This window comes from Macrotis lagotis, chromosome X, assembly GCF_037893015.1.
Source record: "Macrotis lagotis isolate mMagLag1 chromosome X, bilby.v1.9.chrom.fasta, whole genome shotgun sequence".
NCBI lineage: Eukaryota > Metazoa > Chordata > Mammalia > Peramelemorphia > Peramelidae > Macrotis > Macrotis lagotis.
Window position 1 is genome coordinate 300597734 of NC_133666.1, and position 19290 is coordinate 300617023.

The 19290-nt window shown below is 36.5% G+C and overlaps 1 protein-coding gene across 1 annotated transcript; it reads right to left on the minus strand.

Moving 5' to 3' along the window:
• Positions 1–482: 482 nt before the first annotated feature.
• Positions 483–19290, minus strand: LOC141502402 (oxalate decarboxylase OxdD-like). Its single transcript, XM_074207125.1, has 9 exons — positions 19157–19290; positions 15412–15645; positions 12251–12457; positions 8556–8789; positions 7477–7630; positions 6093–6202; positions 5669–5782; positions 3515–3661; positions 483–887 (listed from the first exon to the last, which is right to left on the minus strand). Exons 1-9 carry the CDS (start codon positions 19238–19240, stop codon positions 753–755), a joined length of 1419 nt encoding a protein of 472 aa, XP_074063226.1. The 5' UTR covers positions 19241–19290; the 3' UTR covers positions 483–752.

Below are 19290 nucleotides of genomic sequence, written 5' to 3' on the forward strand. Positions count from 1 at the left end.
AGGAGGACATTAGGACAACCCAGAAATCTGATTTCATCAGTGCAGTATAATTCAAATGTGGAAACTCCTTCCATCAATCTTGGCAGCTCTTCTATTATTTCTAACTTAGAAAAACACCTAGGACACTAAGAGATTGTAAATTACCCAGGGTCATCCATCAGAATTGGATTCCAGATCTTCTTGGACTTGGACTGCTAAGACTCACCCTATATTCACTACAACCTCTTTATAGAAATTATAGGATATTTAGAAAGAACAAATGCATAGCATTCAATTTTCCTGATGCCAGAATCTAGCTTAGCACCTGAAACATAAAGAATACTTAATAAATACATATTGATTGTTTTATGAAAAAATATAGGAAGATAATGTTTTTTAAGTTTTGGTGTAATAAAGGCAATATGAAAAATACATAGTTGTATACATAAATAACAGAAGTCTATATCAAAATATTTCTATTTAAGCAAACAGTCTCCTCCCACTCACATCTTAATAATTTTCATAGTTTCCACTGAGAGCTTTCTTTGTACTTGGACGTGAGATGCATCCAAATGGCTTACTTTTTTACCCTTGTTTTTAAATTGAAATCCAAATAAATTCCCCTTTCACTGAGCTAACCACATAGTTATTTGAAAAGATAAGATGACTTTTTACTTGAAACACTCCAATGGAAACTAAATGTTTCTTAGAAAGGGGAGTAGAAAAGGAAAAGTAGATGCTAAGTGTGTCTAAATCTAAGATACCAAGTCAGTCTAAGGCAAATTGATGGCTTGATCTTCAGTGAATTTTGGGATCTTCTTAAATTCACTCTGCTTCTTGAAGAAAAGCTGGGCCAGGATATGGTCAGCTGTCGCATGGATATAGTCATCCAGGTCCAGGGTTTGTAGCTGCCAATGCAAATCAAAGGATACAACATTAGGGACTCTCCCAACTCAAATTTCTAAGATGAACTTTAAAATATGTTGGATCATGTTTGTAGCAAGATGGACAATATAGACATATCTGACTTTAACACAGCTCATCTCTTTCTTCAAAGCACCTCTTTTTTTTAAACATAGGAGAAACTTACAGTATCTTAGTGGCCATATAGTCTAATTGTAGAATCTTTTCTATAACATCCCTGACAAATGATTGGTTGTTTAACCTTTGTTTAATTTCTTTGGTGATGGTGAGCTCACTCTCTAGCATAGCAGCCTTTTTTCTTGTTGAATGATCCTAGTTGTTAAAAAGTTCCATCTTACATTAAGATAAAATTTGCCTCTCTAGAACTACTCATCACTCCTAATTCTGCCCCAAGGAGTCATAGAGAACAAAATTACTTCTTTTTCTTATTTGACTGACTTTGAAATATTTGAAACATGATTCTGATTTCCCACCATCTTGGCATTTCCAGGCTCAATAGCTTATAAGATTTTGAACTATTGCTTGTATGCGATGCTTTTTAGCACCCATCACAGCTCCCTGCCCATAAGAAGGATTTAATAAATGTCTGTAGCATTGAACTGAATCCCTTAAAATCTTGGTTGTCTCCATCTGCACACTCTCCGATTTGTCAGTATCCCTCTAAAAATGCATCACTCAGTAGTAACATTGTACTGTGATCAACTCTGATAGACTTAGCAATATAATGATCCAAGTCAATTCCAAAAGACTTATGATGAAAAAGGCCATCCAGATCAGCTGTGAATGACTTGACTTTTCTTAGCAATACTGAGACATAATACCAAGACAACACTGATACTGAGAAAGAGCTAATGGTGTTGAATACAGATTAAAGTATAATTTTTTTAACTTTATTTTTTTTGAAGTTTCTTTGGGGGGTATTTATGTTTTCTTTCCTAACATAGCTATTATGGAAATGTTTTGCATGGCTACACATTTATAATATATATCAAATAATGTACTTTCTCAGTGGAGGGAGGAGGAAATGGAAAGTAGGGAGAGCATTTAAAAATCAAAGCTTTAAGAAAAAATCTTGAAAATTATTTTTACAAGTAACAAAAGAAAAATAAAATACTAAATAAGTAAAGAAATAAAGAAAAAAGAAAATGCCATCCACATCCAGAGAAAGAACTTTGGAGTCCGAATGCACATCAAAGCATATTGTTTTTACTTTATTGCTATTTTTTCTTTCTCATGTTTTTTCTCTTCTATTCTGTTTTTTCTTTCACAACATAACTAATATGGGAATATGTTTAAAGTGATTACACAAGTGTAACCTCTATCAAATTGATGCCATCTCAAAGAGGGATTGGAGGGGGAGGGAATTGGAACTCAAAATCTTACAAAAATGAATGTTGAAAAAAATACTATTAAGTACAAAAATGTGACATTCATATTTTGCTCTAGATTTGACTTGACCATCATAGAATATAATAGGAAAGAAATTTCCTCTGATACTGTGATCTAGACACAATATTTTTATTAATACAACCTAATAATAAGCTAGTTTTCTGTTTGTTGAGCTAACTTTTAATAAGATTTTGGTCGGATAAAATCTCTACATTTGTTGTATACATAAGTGTGTGTGTGTGTGTGTGTGTGTGTGTGTGTGTGAGAGAGAGAGAGAGACAGACAGACAGAAAGAGAGAGACAGAGAGACAGAGAGAGACAGAGAGAAAGAGAGAGACAGAGACAGAGGGCATGGATACCTGTGAGTATGTGTTTCCAAGCCTGTGATTTCATCAGTGTAGGCATACTCCTGGTAAGGAAATCCCTTCTACCAATACAGATTAATAATTGTTCTAAAACTTAATCTTAAGAGAGTTGTTGGGCGGCTAGGTGGTACAGTGGATAGAGCACCAGCCCTGGAGTCAGGAGTACCTGAGTTCAAATGTGACCTCAGACACTTAATAATTACCTAGCTGTGTGGCCTTGGGCAAACCACTTAACCCCATTGCCTTGCAAAAACCTAAAAATAAAGAGACTTGTCTGAGGTCCTGAGAGGTTAAAGGAGTTGGCAGCCAGCGTGTATAAAGAGACAGGACAGCTTCCCAGATACCTGCCTCTCCCAGATCTTTAACAAGTCAGGTTTCTCCTCAGTCCTGTAGATTTTAAAAAATATAAATGCAAGCCTTTGCCTTTATTCCTTCTTAATGACATTCTGAGTTGAGCTCTGAATTTTATTCTGTTTCCCTTCTATGGTAAATATTTTCATAAAGTGAAATTTCTCCATCTCTCTGTCTCTATGTCTGTCTCTGGCTCTGGCTCTAGCTCTGTCTCTGTCTCTGTCTGTGTCTCTCCCATGTGTATGCACACACATACATGCACACACACACACACACACACACACACACACACACACAAAGATACAAATATACCCCCAAAATGTTTTATATGTATGTGTGTAGATATAGATATAAACCTTTGTTAATTAGGCTTGTTCAAAATGAAGAATCTATGTATATGGCAGATTAGATTTGGAAATTGATCTAATGTGTTCCATGTCCATCCTTCCACTCACAAATGCATCAGTCCTTTGAACTGTCTGTTACTCTGGAAATGTAATTCTTACCTGGTTTCCAGTGGTAAAAGCGAGAATGAAAAGCAGATCCTCATCACATGTGCTCTTGATGTAATGCTGAGTTCCAATTGGAAAAAATACAACATCTCCCCTACCAATATTAAAATCAGTAGTACCTTGGGTACTGATAATTCCCACCTAAACAAAATAAGATATAGAGGTTTAGTGGAAAAGCACAAATATCATCACCAAGTATACTGTAATAAGGTATTGTTTAGATGGTAGGCTTGAACTCAGGAAGACCTGAGTTCAAATCTAACCTCAGACACTTAATAGTTGAGTGACCCTGGACAAGTCATTTAACCCTGTTTGCCTCAGTTTCTTCACCTTTTAAATGAGCTGGAGACTGAACAAACCACTCCTATACCTTTGCTAAGAGGGGTTACAGAGAACAGGACATGACTGAATAATAACAACATGCTTATTATAACTGAGAGGTAGTAATAGGAGCTGATCCCATAGTTAAGAAATGGATTCAAGTTCCAACTTTGATACATACTTTGGCCTAGGAAGCTCTTAATGACCATAAATTGAACATCAGTTGGCTTTCATTGTGAACTATGTAAAAGATAGGACTAATTTATTTTTAGTTTTCTTTTATAATCTGTATTAGTAGAAAGAATTTATTTTCACTGTGAGATTGCTCTGCCAGTAAAATCCCAGGTCTTCTTTCCTACCCAAATTCCTTTCAGACTTTTATAAAGGAGTAGTCATCAAGAAGAGGTAAGTAAAAACATGGAGTTATAAGGGCCTTTTCTCTAGAGAAAGCCTTTTACATAGTTACTAAGAGTTCAGAATCTAACCAGTTTTTATAGAGCCTTGCTGTGCTTGATAGGGCCCTAGGCTGAAGAGTGCGTGAGTTCAGCTCTCCAGAACAGCATCTGCCCAAGTTATCAATACATTTTAATTCAGAATTAGGCACCCACGATGAGCTGGCAGATTTCAGAAAACCTGGAAAGGCTTCCATGAACTGATGCTGAATGAAGTGAGCAGAGCCAGAAGAACATTGCAAACTTTAACAGCATCCTTGTGTAATGATCAACTTTGATGATCTTAGCTCCTCTCAATGATACTGTCAGACAAGACAATGAAATAGAAAATGCCATCCACATCCAGAGAAAGAGCTATGGAATCTGAATGCAGAGCAAAGCATGCAATTTTCACCTTTTAAAATATTTTTTTTTGCTTTTTCCTTTTTGTTTTGACTTCTCTTTCACAATGTGACCAGTATGGAAATATGTGTAACACAATTGCACATGTATAACCTATAACAGATTACTTGTTATCCTAAGGTGGGGGAGGGAAGGGTAAAACAGAGAAAACTTTACAAAAATGAATGTTGAAAACTATCTTTACATATAATTGGTGGTGGGGAGAGCCAACAAAATTAGACGCCTAGATTAAATTTATAGGCATATTGTGTTGTCGCTTCTTCACCACTTTCTAAAGCTAGGCCTGGCTGGGCATGTTAGTGCACTAATATCCACTGACATGTTCAGGATCACATAGACATATAGACCTGCTTGCTACAAACACACACACACACACACACACACACACACCTTTTTAAAAAACTGTCTAATTTACAAGACCATGGCCCACCAGAGGCTCACTGGGGTAGAGGACATTTGAATTTCAGTCTGGTATTCATAGCATCACAAGTTTTGGAACTGGGGTGGGGGGGGCGATCTTTAGGGATTGATGATCTAATCCAATAAACATTTATGTGTCAGGCATTGTACTAAGCATTGGGGAATCAAAAAGAGACAAAAGACAGCCCCTGCCCTTGAGGAACTTACAATCTAATGGAGGAGATAACTGCAAATAAACAGCTACAAAGGGAGTTATGTATAGAATAAATAGAAGATAATCAAAAAGAGGGAAAGCACTGGAATGCAGGTGTAAGGGAAGGCTTCCTGTAGAAGGTGGGGTTTTAGCTGAGACTTGAAGGGAGGCAAGAAGGGAGAGGATTCCCAGATATGGGGGGATGTCCAAAGAGAAGACCTGAAGCCAAGAAATGGAGTCCCTTATTCCTGGAACAGTTTCTGTTTTTCTATTAGAACAGATAATCTAGTTTCTTTTAGCTTTTTTTTTTTTGCATAGAGAAGAAAAGAAATTTGTTGTACAATAGTTTTAAGAAATCACCTTTCCACATCCACTGATGACATATCCCATTTCATTAGCATTAAAATGAAAATGAGGCTGTCTCAAGCCATTGGTGAAAATTCTGAGAGTTCCCAGAGTAAGAGAATTTTCATGCTGAAAATAGAAATAGAGTTGTTTAGTTAATATGCTCTATAACAACAGATTCTGAGGGGAGGATATTAGGAGAGTGTTGGCTCTTTCTTATTAATAACCAAGTCAGATCATTTAGACCCCCCCAAAAAATATCCAAGAAGAACCCTGAAGTCCCTTTCCACAGAGCTCTATTCATTCTGTTATTTTTCAAATTTAATCCTGACTGTTAATCTGTAGCTGCCACTTGACATTTTTTATTTTTAAAAGAACAATTTGTATCCTACTCTGTTTTAAATTCAAATATCTTTACAAATAATATCCACCAAATTACCTGATTCAAGGATTCACTGAAAATTTTCTCATTGTCACTTAGTCCATTTCCATTTTTTCGATACCGAGCCCATTGAATTATTCCTCCTGGAAATCGAAATTCTTTTGAACCTGAATGAGAGGAGGTCTGAAAATCGCAAGACTAACCACAAGACTTCCAGCTAGCAATACAAAAGATGGGAGCACCTCAGCAACTTTCCTTTAGGTAGATGTGATGATTTGAGCAGCTACAAGATTCTATCCCCCCCACGCCCCCAATCTTTGGTCTGCTACAACACTTGTTAACCTAACCTAAAATCTCAAGCATCAAAATCCCTAAAAGTGAGATAACAAAGACAGGGACATTTGTGACAGTGAGATAATGCTGAAAAGAGGGCAGGATTTGGAATCAGAGGAACCAAATTCAAATCCTGACTCAGGCATTTAAAATTATGTGCTTCTGGACAAGTCATTTATTTCTGTGGGTTCTTTATCTTTAAAAGAAGACTGAACTCATCAACCTCTAAGAAACCTTTCAGTCATAAAATCTATGCTAAAATTTATGTCACCCCATTTATTGAAGAGAAGAATATTTAGGCTTCTCTCATTAATACCTTGTCACCAATTACAATATTTGTGTGTGACTGCATAAGCTCTAATACAATAAGTAAAATAGAGTAGACTTTTTTCCCCACAAAATTAAGTGAGAGTCGGGCCTTAATGTATTGATTCTGTGAGAATGGGAGTGGGGAGGAGGCAAAGATGAGGGATGGGTTTCATAGAAGAAGGGAAGTGATTCATGAAGGTGATGGAGAGTAAAGGACAATAATAAAAAATAAAAATAGAGTTTATATAGTATTTTGAGGCTTACAAAGTACTTTACAAATATTTTCTCATTTTATAGCATACCAGTGGTATATGAAAACTGACCCTTATGAATGTCATATGTTATAGTGCTCCTTTTTATTTATTCCCTTGTTCCAATGCTTCCCCATATAACCTTATCAGAGTCTATTAATTCTGCCTTTTTCTATACATGCAAAAGAACATAGGAATGCAAGGCAGGAAAAAGGAAATCAAGTTATTGAGGAAAAAGTACTTTTAAAAACTAAAATTAATGACAGAGGCTATCTACTTGTAATACAGGAAACCATAAAGCTAAAATTTCAATTCTGTACAACTGTGAGTCACTGATATTTCATTTTGCATACACAAAAAAATTATGAGGTTATTTCATATCTTTCTAAGTCCAATGAGAAAATTCTACCAGATCTTCACACTGTGAATCTCTTCAACAATCTTTTTAACAATAACAAAATCCTCATTGCATATATGACTATATTACTGCATTCTAGATTAACTGGGCTTGTGCCTCAAGATAAATAACATGTTGGTTCATTCTGTACCTTTAAGATCATAAAAGTATCGCCACACCAGGCTGTCTGGAGACTGTATGTAACTGGCATTCATAACCAGCTCAGCCAAATTGGGAGGGAGATTGATAGCCTGATCGTCTTCTGGTTTCTTGAATGTTCTAATGAAATCAACTCCACCTTGAGGCTAAAATACACAAACAGCAGCCTCATTAGTTTTTTATTGTACCTCTTTAAGACATCAAAGACACAAACAACCCTGTCTAAAATCAAAATGAAATTAAAAATTTGGGAATTATTTCACAAGCGGTAAAGGGCATATACTCATTTTATGCCAGACTTTCTGGTTGAAAGAAATACTGGGAGCAGCAGATGAATGCAGCCCTTGTCTTGTTCACATTTCTACTAACCCTTCTACTTTTCATTGATCCGAGCCTTTATTTACACACCACTCAAATCTTACCCCTTCCCTGGAACAGTGTATCTGTTTTCTCAGTTCTACATGTAGTACAAGTGATTTTAAGACTTTGGGGATATCAGAAGTCAATATTCTCCAGAGTGGGGATCCTTGCATCAGATTAAGAAATATTTGTGTCAAATACACTGTTTAATAAATGATTTTTTAAATGAATTTCACCTTTCTCCCCAACATAGATAGTGTTCCATGGAGATCCCAAGAAAGGAAAACAAAAGCCATTCTATTTCTATCATCTAACATCAGAGAAAACATACAATAGTGGCTCAGGAAATATCCCCAAGTGGAATGGTTTGCCTTGAGAGAGCGTGGGTTCCTATCACTGACATGTCTGACTGGATTGTGGAGGATCACTTGAAAGGGAGGTTATAAAAAACATTTCTGTTCAGGTAGGAGTTGCTTTGGAAATACTTCAAGATTTCTTTTACTCTGAGATCCTGCAAGTTCTAGGGTTGATGGTTACTATAGTAAACTTGAGAAATGCTCATTGAATTAAATGTCCATAGAATCACTCAGAGCCAAATTTCCTCTCTTCCCTGTCCACCTCTTCCTTCCAATACCCTGGATTGACTTTCTTGGTTCACCTATATTAACCCAAATCTTCATGGTGGCCTCTACTTCTGGACATGGTTCATACCTTGAGGGACCTGGATGCAATGTCCTCTGGTGTAGAGAAAAACACATCATCAACATCCAGGGTCTGAAGCTCATCATGTGTGGAGAAGAAGAGCAAGAAAAGGCAATCCTCAGTTCCCACATTCTTTATCCAGTGCAGGATATTTTTAGGGAAGAAGATCACCTGACCAGCAGTAACGTTGTATGTGGTAACCACACTGCCTCCTTCATCTACTATGCCAATCCAGGCTGTCCCCTATGGGTCAAAGGACAAAACACCATATGATTTATGTGTACACAGGTTGGTAACTTTTCAAAATGTAAGCTGTCTGGATGCCATTTGTATAATAGCAACTTAGGTTTACATGGCACTTTCTACTTTTTGAACTATATTTACTCATATTCATTTGGTTCTCACAAAATCTCAATAATGGGCAGAGTAAATTGTAGCTGTACTTGTAATACTAGTACTGCAATAATAGTTGTAGTAGTACTATAGTAGTAGTAGTAATAGTAGTAGTAGTTTAGTAGTAGTTCAGTAGTAGTAGTAGTAGTATAGTAGTAGTTTAGTAGGAGCATAGTAATAGTAGTATTATAACAGTAGTATAGTAGTATTATACTCATAGTAGTAGGATTGTAGTAGTATAAGCAGTAGTAGTATAAGTATTAGTATAGTAACAGTAGTAGTATTATAGTAGTAGTATAGTAAAAGTAGTAGTATTATAGCAGTAGTATAGTAGTATTATACTCATAGTAGTAGGATTGTAGTAGTATAAGCAGTAGTAGTATAGTAATAGTAGTAGTATTATAGTAGTAGTCTAGTAATAGTAGCAGTATTATAGTAGTAGTATAGTAATAGTAGCAGTATTATAGCAGTAGTATAGTAGTATTATACTAATAGTAGTAGGATTGTAGTAGTATAAGCAGTAGTAGTATAAGTAGTAGTATAGTAATAGTAGTATTATAGCAGTAGTATACTCATAGTAGTAGGATTGTAGTAGTATAAGCAGTAGTAGTATAGTAATAGTAGCAGTATCATAGTAGTAGTATAGTAATAGTAGTAGTATTATAGAAGTAGTATAGTAGTATTATACTCATAGTAGTAGGATTGTAGTAGTATAAGCAGTAGTAGTATAAGTAGTATAGTAATAGTAGTATTATAGCAGTAGTATACTCATAGTAGTAGGATTGTAGTAGTATAAGCAGTAGTAGTATAGTAATAGTAGCAGTATCATAGTAGTAGTATAGTAATAGTAGTAGTATTATAGAAGTAGTATAGTAGTATTATACTCATAGTAGTAGGATTGTAGTAGTATAAGCAGTAGTAGTATAAGTAGTATAGTAATAGTAGTATTATAGCAGTAGTATACTCATAGTAGTAGGATTGTAGTAGTATAAGCAGTAGTAGTATTATAGTAGTAGTCTAGTAATAGTAGCAGTATTATAGTAGTAGTATAGTAATAGTAGCAGTATTATAGCAGTAGTATAGTAGTATTATACTAATAGTAGTAGGATTGTAGTAGTAGTATAGTATAGTAGTAGTAATATCATAATAGTAGTAGTATTGGAGTAGTAGTATAGTAGTAGTAAGTAGTAGTAGTACTAGTAATATAGTAGTAGTAGTAGTAGTAGTAGTAGAGGCAGTAATAAAAATATCATTTTATAGATAAGGAAATTGAAAAACAGAGAAGTCCAAGATCACAGTACTGAATTAATTGAAAGATGAAATTTCATAACTAGCAGAACCTGACCAGGAAGGAATTTATGTTTGCTGTCTTATATTTAATAAAACTTATAAAACACCAGACAAAAAGGAGCCTGATAAAGCAAAGGAAAATGAAATTTTCTGTGGATTCTGCTCCAGTGAGAGTGAAACTCAACACAGTATATAATTAAAGACAAGTTTTAGCAAAAGTTCAAGGGGCCTGAGACACTTGAAGATGTATACAAACATGATACATACATACATACATACATACATACATGTGTATACAGATATACACTTATTTATATATATATAATATGTATATATATTCGTGTAAAATATTTAATATATGTGTGTGTATGTATGTATGTATGTATGTATGTATGTATGTATGTATGAAGAGCTGGTTCTAGGAGGCAGTGAGGTGGTGACAGAGTAGATACAGTGCCAGGCCTGGAGTCAGGAAGGCTCATCTTCTGGACATCAAATCCAGCCTCAGACACTAGCTGTGTGATCCTGGGCAAGTCACTTAACCCTGTTTAACTCAGTTTCTTCATCTATAAAATGAGCTGGAGAAGAAAATGGCAAATCATTCCAGTATTTTTGCCAAGAAAACCTCAAATGAGTTTGTGAAGAGTTAGATATGCATGACTGGAAATGACTGAACAACCACAAAATTATCATAAAAATCACTGAACTAGGATACAGAAATCCTAGGTTCTGGTCCTAGTTCTTACAGGAAAATATTGAATAGAGCCTTGCCTCTGGAGTCAGGACCTAGGTTCAAATTTTTTCTCTGCTACTTAATGATTATATGACCTTGGACTTGGTTTTTCACAAGGTAATGGGGTTAAGTGGCTTGCCCAAGGTCATACAACTAGGTAATTATTAAGTGTCTGAGACCATATTTGAACTCTGGTCCTCCTGACTCCAGGGCAAGTGCTCTATTCACTATGCCACCTAACTGCTCCTGTGACCTTGTACTTTCCAAAAGAGGGTCCTCCCTGAGTCTCAGTTTCATCATATATAATATGAAGGAGTTGGGATGGTCTCAGGGATCTCTTCATCTCCAAATCTTTGATTTTTTTCGAATTCCCTTTTTGTCTTTCCATTTTCTTATTTGTGGAATAAAAGGAGTAGAACAGGTGCTCCCTGAAGAAAAAAATTCTCAGGGCTTGACTCACAAAAGATGGTCAATTTGGAATCCCTTAGCAATGATCCTAGGGGCTCTGGGTTTCATCTTGGAATACTGACTATTTCAATTACTGCTCTTCCTAGAAAGAAATGACAATCTCTTTGGCTATTCATCCTATTGGACATCCACTGCTATTGCTGGCAATGTTGAACTCTAGGGATTTCTTCTCTAGGAATAGGGAATAATTATAGGACTTCTATAGCACTTTAAAGCTTGTAAAATTTTTTACAAATATTATTTTGTTTTATTCTTCAAAAACTATGAAAGATGACTGCTATTATTATTTAAATTGTCCCCTTTTGTAGATGAGGAAATAATTATTATGTATCTGAAGTTAGATTTGAATCCAGATCCTTCTGACTTTACTTGTAGTGTTCCACCCACTCTGCTCATTAGATTAGTGTTTGTCATAGAGTTTGTGACTTCTGCCTTAGATATTCTCAAAATGATCATGGCTGAATCAATTAGCTTCTAAGATCCCTAGAATCCTCACCTTTTAAATGCAGATAAAACTACCCACCAAATGGAATCCATTAAAGACAGGAAAGGAAGAGAATGCACATTTATATAGAGCATTCTGGGCTAAGCTCTTTACAAATATTGTTTCATTTAATCAGTGAATTGTTCTTATTAAGAATAGTATCTGATAAATGTTATAGACCTGTAGACAAAAGTTCCAACTGATGTTAGAAATGCTAAGGTTAAACTCTTAAAATACGTGGCCCAAATTGGAGGGTTGTCCTACTTTCTCGGGCCATGCAAACGACAGAGATACACAGGATAAACACTTGAGTTCAGGAGAAGAGCCCAGACCTACCTGTGCCAGGTAACCATGTTCATTGGCATTGAAGTGCCAGTGTGGGACTCGGAGGCCATTACTTTTTATTCTCAAGGTTCCAAAAGTCATGTGTGACTTCTGCCTGTTGAGGCTGGTGCCAAAGGCCTCTTCTTCAACACTGAGGTAGTCCTTGAGGTTATTCCGGTATCGTGCCCATTGGATGGCACCACCTGGCAACTCAAATACCTAGAAAAGCATGACAAAGGGAATGTTGTCAGGAGGGAGAGTATACTGCTTGAGCTTCAGAGCCATTGCAGAACTGATGCTTGCAAGGGGCAGTGAAGATGAGAGGCCAAGGCAATTAAGAAAAATTCCTAAATACATATTATTCTTTCTAAGGCAGTGCTAGGCTAAGGAGAGTCCAACACTCTAAAGGGTCTGTGAACTCAATGATGGGAGTATTCTCTCCTCTGGTGCAGCTTACAATCCAACTGTGCCTGTCAAATCTTGTGCAATTCCCCTCCATGTCCTCAAAGTCACATGTGCACAAAGTCACCACAAAGAGCCACCCAGGACCCTGCGCTCAAGACCTTCCCTCAATTCTTCTGGCCTTGCAAAGATATCAGTGGGGAAAACAATGCAGTTATTGCCCTCAAGAAACTTATCATCTAATTCAAAGACAAGTAGTTGTTCAGTTGTGTCTGATTCTTCATGACCTCATTGATCATAGTTCACCAGGCCCTTCTGTCCTCCACTCTCACCCAGAGTCTGTCTAAACTTTGCTTGTTACTTCTAGGATATTATCTATCATCTCACTCTCTGTTGTAACTTTATCCTTTGCCTTCAAATTTTCCTGACATTGGGGTCTTTTCCAATGAGTCCTGTCTTCTCATGTCACTAAATTATTTCAGTTTCAGTATTTGACCTTCTAGTGAATTAAGATGAGTTAAATATAGACTGATTTGACCTCGTACTGCCCAAGGGACTGGCAAAAGTCTTCTCCAGCTCCACAATTTGGAACTATGGCACTCAGCTTTTCATAAAGTCCAACACTCAATCATACATTGCTTCTGGAAAAACAATTTATGTTGTTGTCATGTCTGACACTTCCTGACACCATTTTAGATTTTCTTAGGACAGATACTGGAGTGGTTTGCCATTTTCTTCTCCAGTGAATTAAGGCAAACAGAGATTAAATGACTTGCCTGGGATCACAAAACTCAGAGACAAAAGTATCTGAGGCAGGATTTGAACTCAGGTCTTTCTGATTCCAGGGCCAATACCCTAGCCACTGAACTACTTTACTGCCTCAGAAAAACAAAAACAAAAACATAACTTTGACTACATAGACCTTGGTTTGGCAAGACGATATCTCTGCTTTTTAGTACCCTGACCAAATTTGCCACAGCTTTCCTTCCAAGGAGTGTATTTTGTCACCATCCACAGAGATCTTTGAGTCCAAGTATATAAAATCTAACACTGCCTCTATTCCTTCTCTGTTTGCCAAGATCTTGGTGTTAAGATTGATGTTAAACTTTTATATTCTCATGTACCCAAAATACTTTAATTAAGATAGAATATAATGAGAGCAGTGGGGGGCCCCAAAGCGCAGTAATAAGTTAGAGCAGGAAGAGATCACTTTTAGTTAGGTTGATCAGTTATAATACATAGAACAGGCAGCAGCTGGTTTTAACCTTAATTACAGAGAAGGATTTCAACAAGCTAAGATCAAAGGAGAGTTCATTCCAGACAGGGTGTGTGGAGGGACAGGATGAGAAGAGAGAACAACTAGGAGAGCAGGTTTATTGAAACAAGATTAAATAAAGGGGCACAATTGGCAAGGAAGAAGGCAGCCAGTTTATCTTATGGGTAATAGGGAGTAATTTTTAACAACAGTCAGACTTAAATATCAGATACTTATTTTCACAGCTATGGGAAAGGTAAATTGCAGAAAGGGGAAGCTGAAGGCAAGACAACTAGTCAAAAGATTTACACAATAATTTCCATAGTCCAGGAAAAAGATAACAAGGACTGAACTACAGTAATGCTATTTGATTGAAGAGAGCAGATGTGAGAGACCTGGCTGTAGAAAAAGTGCGTTAACTTCAAAGAAGAAAATTTTGTAGGAGATAGTGACAGAGCTAGAGTGTTTCTCAAACTCATTTGTGTTCTCAGAAAGAGGGAGACTGAGGCTTAGCAGAAGTTGTTACAGATCAGCTGTAGCTTTGCTGCAAGCTACTTCTTCAGCACAAATTGTTCTTTTTTAAAAATTTTATTTATTTAAAGCAATAGGGTTAAATGGATTGCCCAAGGTCACCCAGCTAGGCAATTATTAAGTGTCTGAGGCCAGATTTAATATTATTTTTTATTTTTTGGCAAGTCAATGGGGTTAAGTGACTTGCCTGAGTCTCACAGGTAATTATTATTAAGTGTCTGAGGTCGGATTTGAATTCAAGTCCTTCTGATTCCAGGGCTGGTGCTACATCCACTTCACCACCTAGTTGCCCACACAAATTGTTCTTATCATACGCCTAAAAGGAAGTCCAGGGGTGACAGCTGCTCACATACCCTCAGGACTGTCCCTGTGCTTCTTAACTTTGCTAGCTTCTCTGGCCTGGACCATTCCATCTGATTGCCAAGGAGAGAAGGCATTTATGGGGGGGCGGGTAGACAGCTTTGATCTGCCCCTCCCCCCAAACCACAGTCCCAGACATCCCTGTCCCTGTTTTCTTCCTGATGTTAATTCTGGCTGACAACACAGCAGAACAAGGCTGGCCTCAAATGCCTCTCTGGCCAGTAGCCTGCAACCTGGAGTGGATAATGTAACAGCAACAATCTACCCTCTAAGGGTTACACAACATTACACAACCCGGTGAGGAAGCTTCAGTTATTATCCCCATTTTATAGATTAAGAAACTGAAGAATAGAGATAGAGAGATTATGACTGACTGGAATTTGCTTAGGTCACATAGCTAGTAAATATATTAAGGCTGGAGTTGAACTCAGGTCTTCTTAGCTCCTGGGTCATGGCTCTATTTACTGCACTTCCTAATCAATGTTGACCCACCTTACCCTTCTTGTTCAGGTAGGGCCCCAGCTGTTGCCTCCTATTATCCAGAAAGACTCATTTATTGAAATGTTTAATAAAAACCCAAGTTGTCTGTTTAGTAGAGTGATGCTTAATAACATGTAATTCCTACCTTGGATTTATGCAAATGATTAAGAAATTGGAATTTAAAATCAACAGGATTTTCACCCTTTGGGTCACTGGGAGTTTCTGGTGTTTGTGAAAGGTGGAGGTGATGATCCGCATGTGGCTGGATGTCGGAAATGTAAACCAAAGAGAGTATCAGCACACCTATCGCTGTTGTAATAACACAGGCCAGTAGACACACCAGGAAGATATTCATCAAAGACCAGGGGCTCTTCTTTTCCTATGAGAAATTATGAAGCCATGATTTTTTTACTTGTAAAGAATCTGGAAAATCCTTCTTCTTAAATTAAATTTCCTCTTTTCCTTTACCCAAAAGAACTTTAATCTTATTTTTATTAAACACTTTTCCCAAGAGATGGAGATGGATAGATAGACAAATGAATAATAGATGAATAAATACATTAATAAGTGGATAAATAAATAAATGAATAAATAAATGAAAAACTAAATAAATAGACAAGTAGATAATAAACAAATGTGAAATAAAAAACAACTATATGTATCCTCTGGGACAATTGAGAAATTTTAATACTTTATTAACCCAATTGTAACTACAGAAATGTCCTTTAATCTCCCTTTGTATAAGTTCCCATAGCTTGGAAATGAAGGTGTTAGCTCTCTTCCAGCTCTGAAAGTACATGTATGTCTATGTAGACAAAAACAGGGGGCAGCTAGGTGGTGTAGTGGATAGAGCACCAACCCTGGAGTCAGGAGTACCTGAGTTCAAATCTGGTCTCAGACACTTAATAATGACCTAGCTGTGTGGCCTTGGGCAAGCCACTTAACCCCATTTCCTTGCAAAAAAACAAACAAAAAAAAAAGACAAGAACGGGAAAGAACAAGTATATATCAGCTCCAGGAAAGAACAATTTTTGCTCTAATATTTAGCATAATGTCTGATGAGAAGGAAGGAAGAAGGGAAGGAGGGAGAGAAGAAAGAAAAGGAAAGAGAGAAGGATGCATATAAATATTTATTAATGCAAATCCCTGGAAAGTAGGTCCCATTATTGTGTTCTTTTTATAGTTGAAGAAATTTGAGCAAACAAAACTTTAATGGCCTTTCCAGGATCATTCCACTAGTCTAAGGACAAATTTGAATTCTTGACTCCAGGATTATTGCTCTATCATTAGACCACCTAGATCCACAGCTACCACTGAGTAGAAACTTTAAAAATGCTTGTTGACTTAACTTGTTATTATCCCTATTTTAGAGAGGTTCTTAGAGGTTGATATGCGCAGGGTCACAGAGTTCATGTCAGAAGCAGTGTTTGAACCATCTTCCTAAGATGTCAGTAGGTGGTGGAGTGGATAGATTGCCATCCCTGGAGTCAGATGGTCCTGGATTCAAATATTACCTCAGAGGCTTTCTAGCTACATTACCCTACCTGGGGCAAGTCATTTAAGTTCCTCTTCTGTAAAATCAGAGGAAGAAGGAAATGGCAAACCTCTTCAGTATCTTTGCCAAGAAAACACCAAATGGAGTCACACAACTGAAATGACTTAGCAACATGACAATGCCTTATAGAAGCAAATAAAAAAGATAACTTTCTGTCCTACAGATAGAATGTAGGGTAGATGTAGCATATTGATTATTTTTGATGCAGGTTGTTTTGTTTTGCTGGGGGAGAAAAGAAGTCAAGTGCTTAACACTAAGTGCTTAAAATATGAATAGGAGAGATATTTCCAAATTTGGGGCACTAAAAAGAAACCACCAATTTCACAATTTGGCCAAGGGCTACAGAGACAACTTTGTCCCCTAAGGTAAGAACCAAAGTAGGGACTGCTTATTTTATTTACAATTAATGAATGCATTTGTGCATATATGTCTTGCATGATATCTTTGTAATGGGATTCTTTTCATTCATGAAGAATGAAATCTCTAATACAGCATTTTAGGGACTTGTCTGAGGCACAAAGGGTAACTTAACAGCTTATAAGTGTCAGGAGTGGGGATTTTAATCTTATAGTTACTTAGCTAATTCCAAGTCCATATTCCCTATTAATACTAACAGATTCTATGTCAGATTATATCACCTTATTCAATATGTGCTCAATATGTGGATAGTTTAGTCAATCACTTATTTAAGGGTGGATCTGGCAACAATATGCTAGATTCTGTCAATGTTAGTATTCTAGGGAGTTTTTTATTGTTCTATAATACGTGTGTGTGTGTGTGTGTGTGTGTGTGTGTGTGTGTGTGTGTGTATTTGCAAGGCAATGGGGTTAAGTGACTTGTTCAAGGCCACACAGCTAGGTCATTATTAAGTGTCTGAGGCTGGATTTGAACTCAGGTCCTCCTGACTTCAGGGTTGGTGCTCTATCCACTGCACCACCTAGCCGTCCCATTCTATAATACATTAATCAATTTCAATGAAAAAAGACTCCAGAAAATATGATTGCATTAGAAAATGTCTTCTAGAAAAGTAGATATTCTAAATTACTGCTTTAAAATCAATATATTTAACTTGTTAAATTATTATCATTTTTATAAATTGTCAGCAATAGTAAATTGTCAGCAAGTGACTTGCCCCTTCAAGGATATATAAATAAAAATTGGAATTCTGCTGATGAGGAAACTCAGGGGAGAGAAATAAGTGACTTGCCCATAAGTGACAATCAGCCAATGGAAGAGCCAGGTCATTGGACTCCTAATCCAATATTCTTTCCTATTTTACCAACTGACACTCTTAATATATTTTAGACATTATTATAATTATTATGTTTTGTTTTATAACTATTATATAATTAAATCTAGTTATTGAAACACAAACAATTTTGAAGGGGGAAAGCCTTTTGGGGGAAGAAAAGGCTCTTAAGCCATTGATACTCATTAACCTTACATTACAGTATTGACATTAACCTTTACTGACAGATAGCTGGTCCCTGGTAGAACTAGATTAAGAACACCAAGACAACAGAGAATCAAGAATGACCCAAAGTATGGGAGAGGAGAAATTGACTCAATTCAATTCCATATTTTTCTTGCCCTGAAAGCTAGGATCAGGGTAAAAACAGTAGCCGTCTGAAAATTTATTCTAATTATTTATAGGCCTATTTTTAAAGAAGGATATGTAGTTCTTTTGAGAACAAGAAAAAGAAATGTTTCTGAATTACTCTGTATATTATATATACATGGTTATCTATACATATATTCTTCACTTGAATACTAACATTATGTATAATTACTATTATAACTGCTTTATTGCTTGCAAAAATAATTCTTTACATTTTGCTAGATACACAAAACTTCTATATCACATAGATCTATAAGCTTTCCATTCTTTAGACGGATAGTTTAGCTCCACAGCTAGGTGGAGCCATAGTGCAGAGTGGCTGGCTTGGAGTCAGCTGTGTGACTCCGAACAAGTCTCTTAACCTTGCTAGCCACAGTTGCCTCATCTGTAAAATGGGGCGGGGGGAGGAAATGGCAAATCACTCCAGTATCTTTGCCAAGAAAACCCCATAACCATCATGAAGAGTCAGGCATGACTGAAAAATGAAACATCATCAGCATCATTTTGGATTGATCATGTTATATATTATCCAAGTTCAACCCAACTCAGGATCCTACTCTAGAATCAGAAAAATCTGAGCTTTCATCAAGAGATTTTGAATCCTATTTCCTCATTAGGTCAAAGTAGATGTGATTTCTAAAGTCCCTAACAATTCATTAAGTTCATACTGGAATGAAAAAATAATAAAATAATAAAAACTCTTAACAAATAGCTTACCACCTCAAAAGAAGTGTTCACCTTTTCCTTAGATGGGGTAGAGGAAAAGGCATTTTCATGCATTTCAAATGCTGAATTTTCCATTGGCCAAAAGATGTGGATTGGATGAATCAATAGAAAACAAAACCACTGGG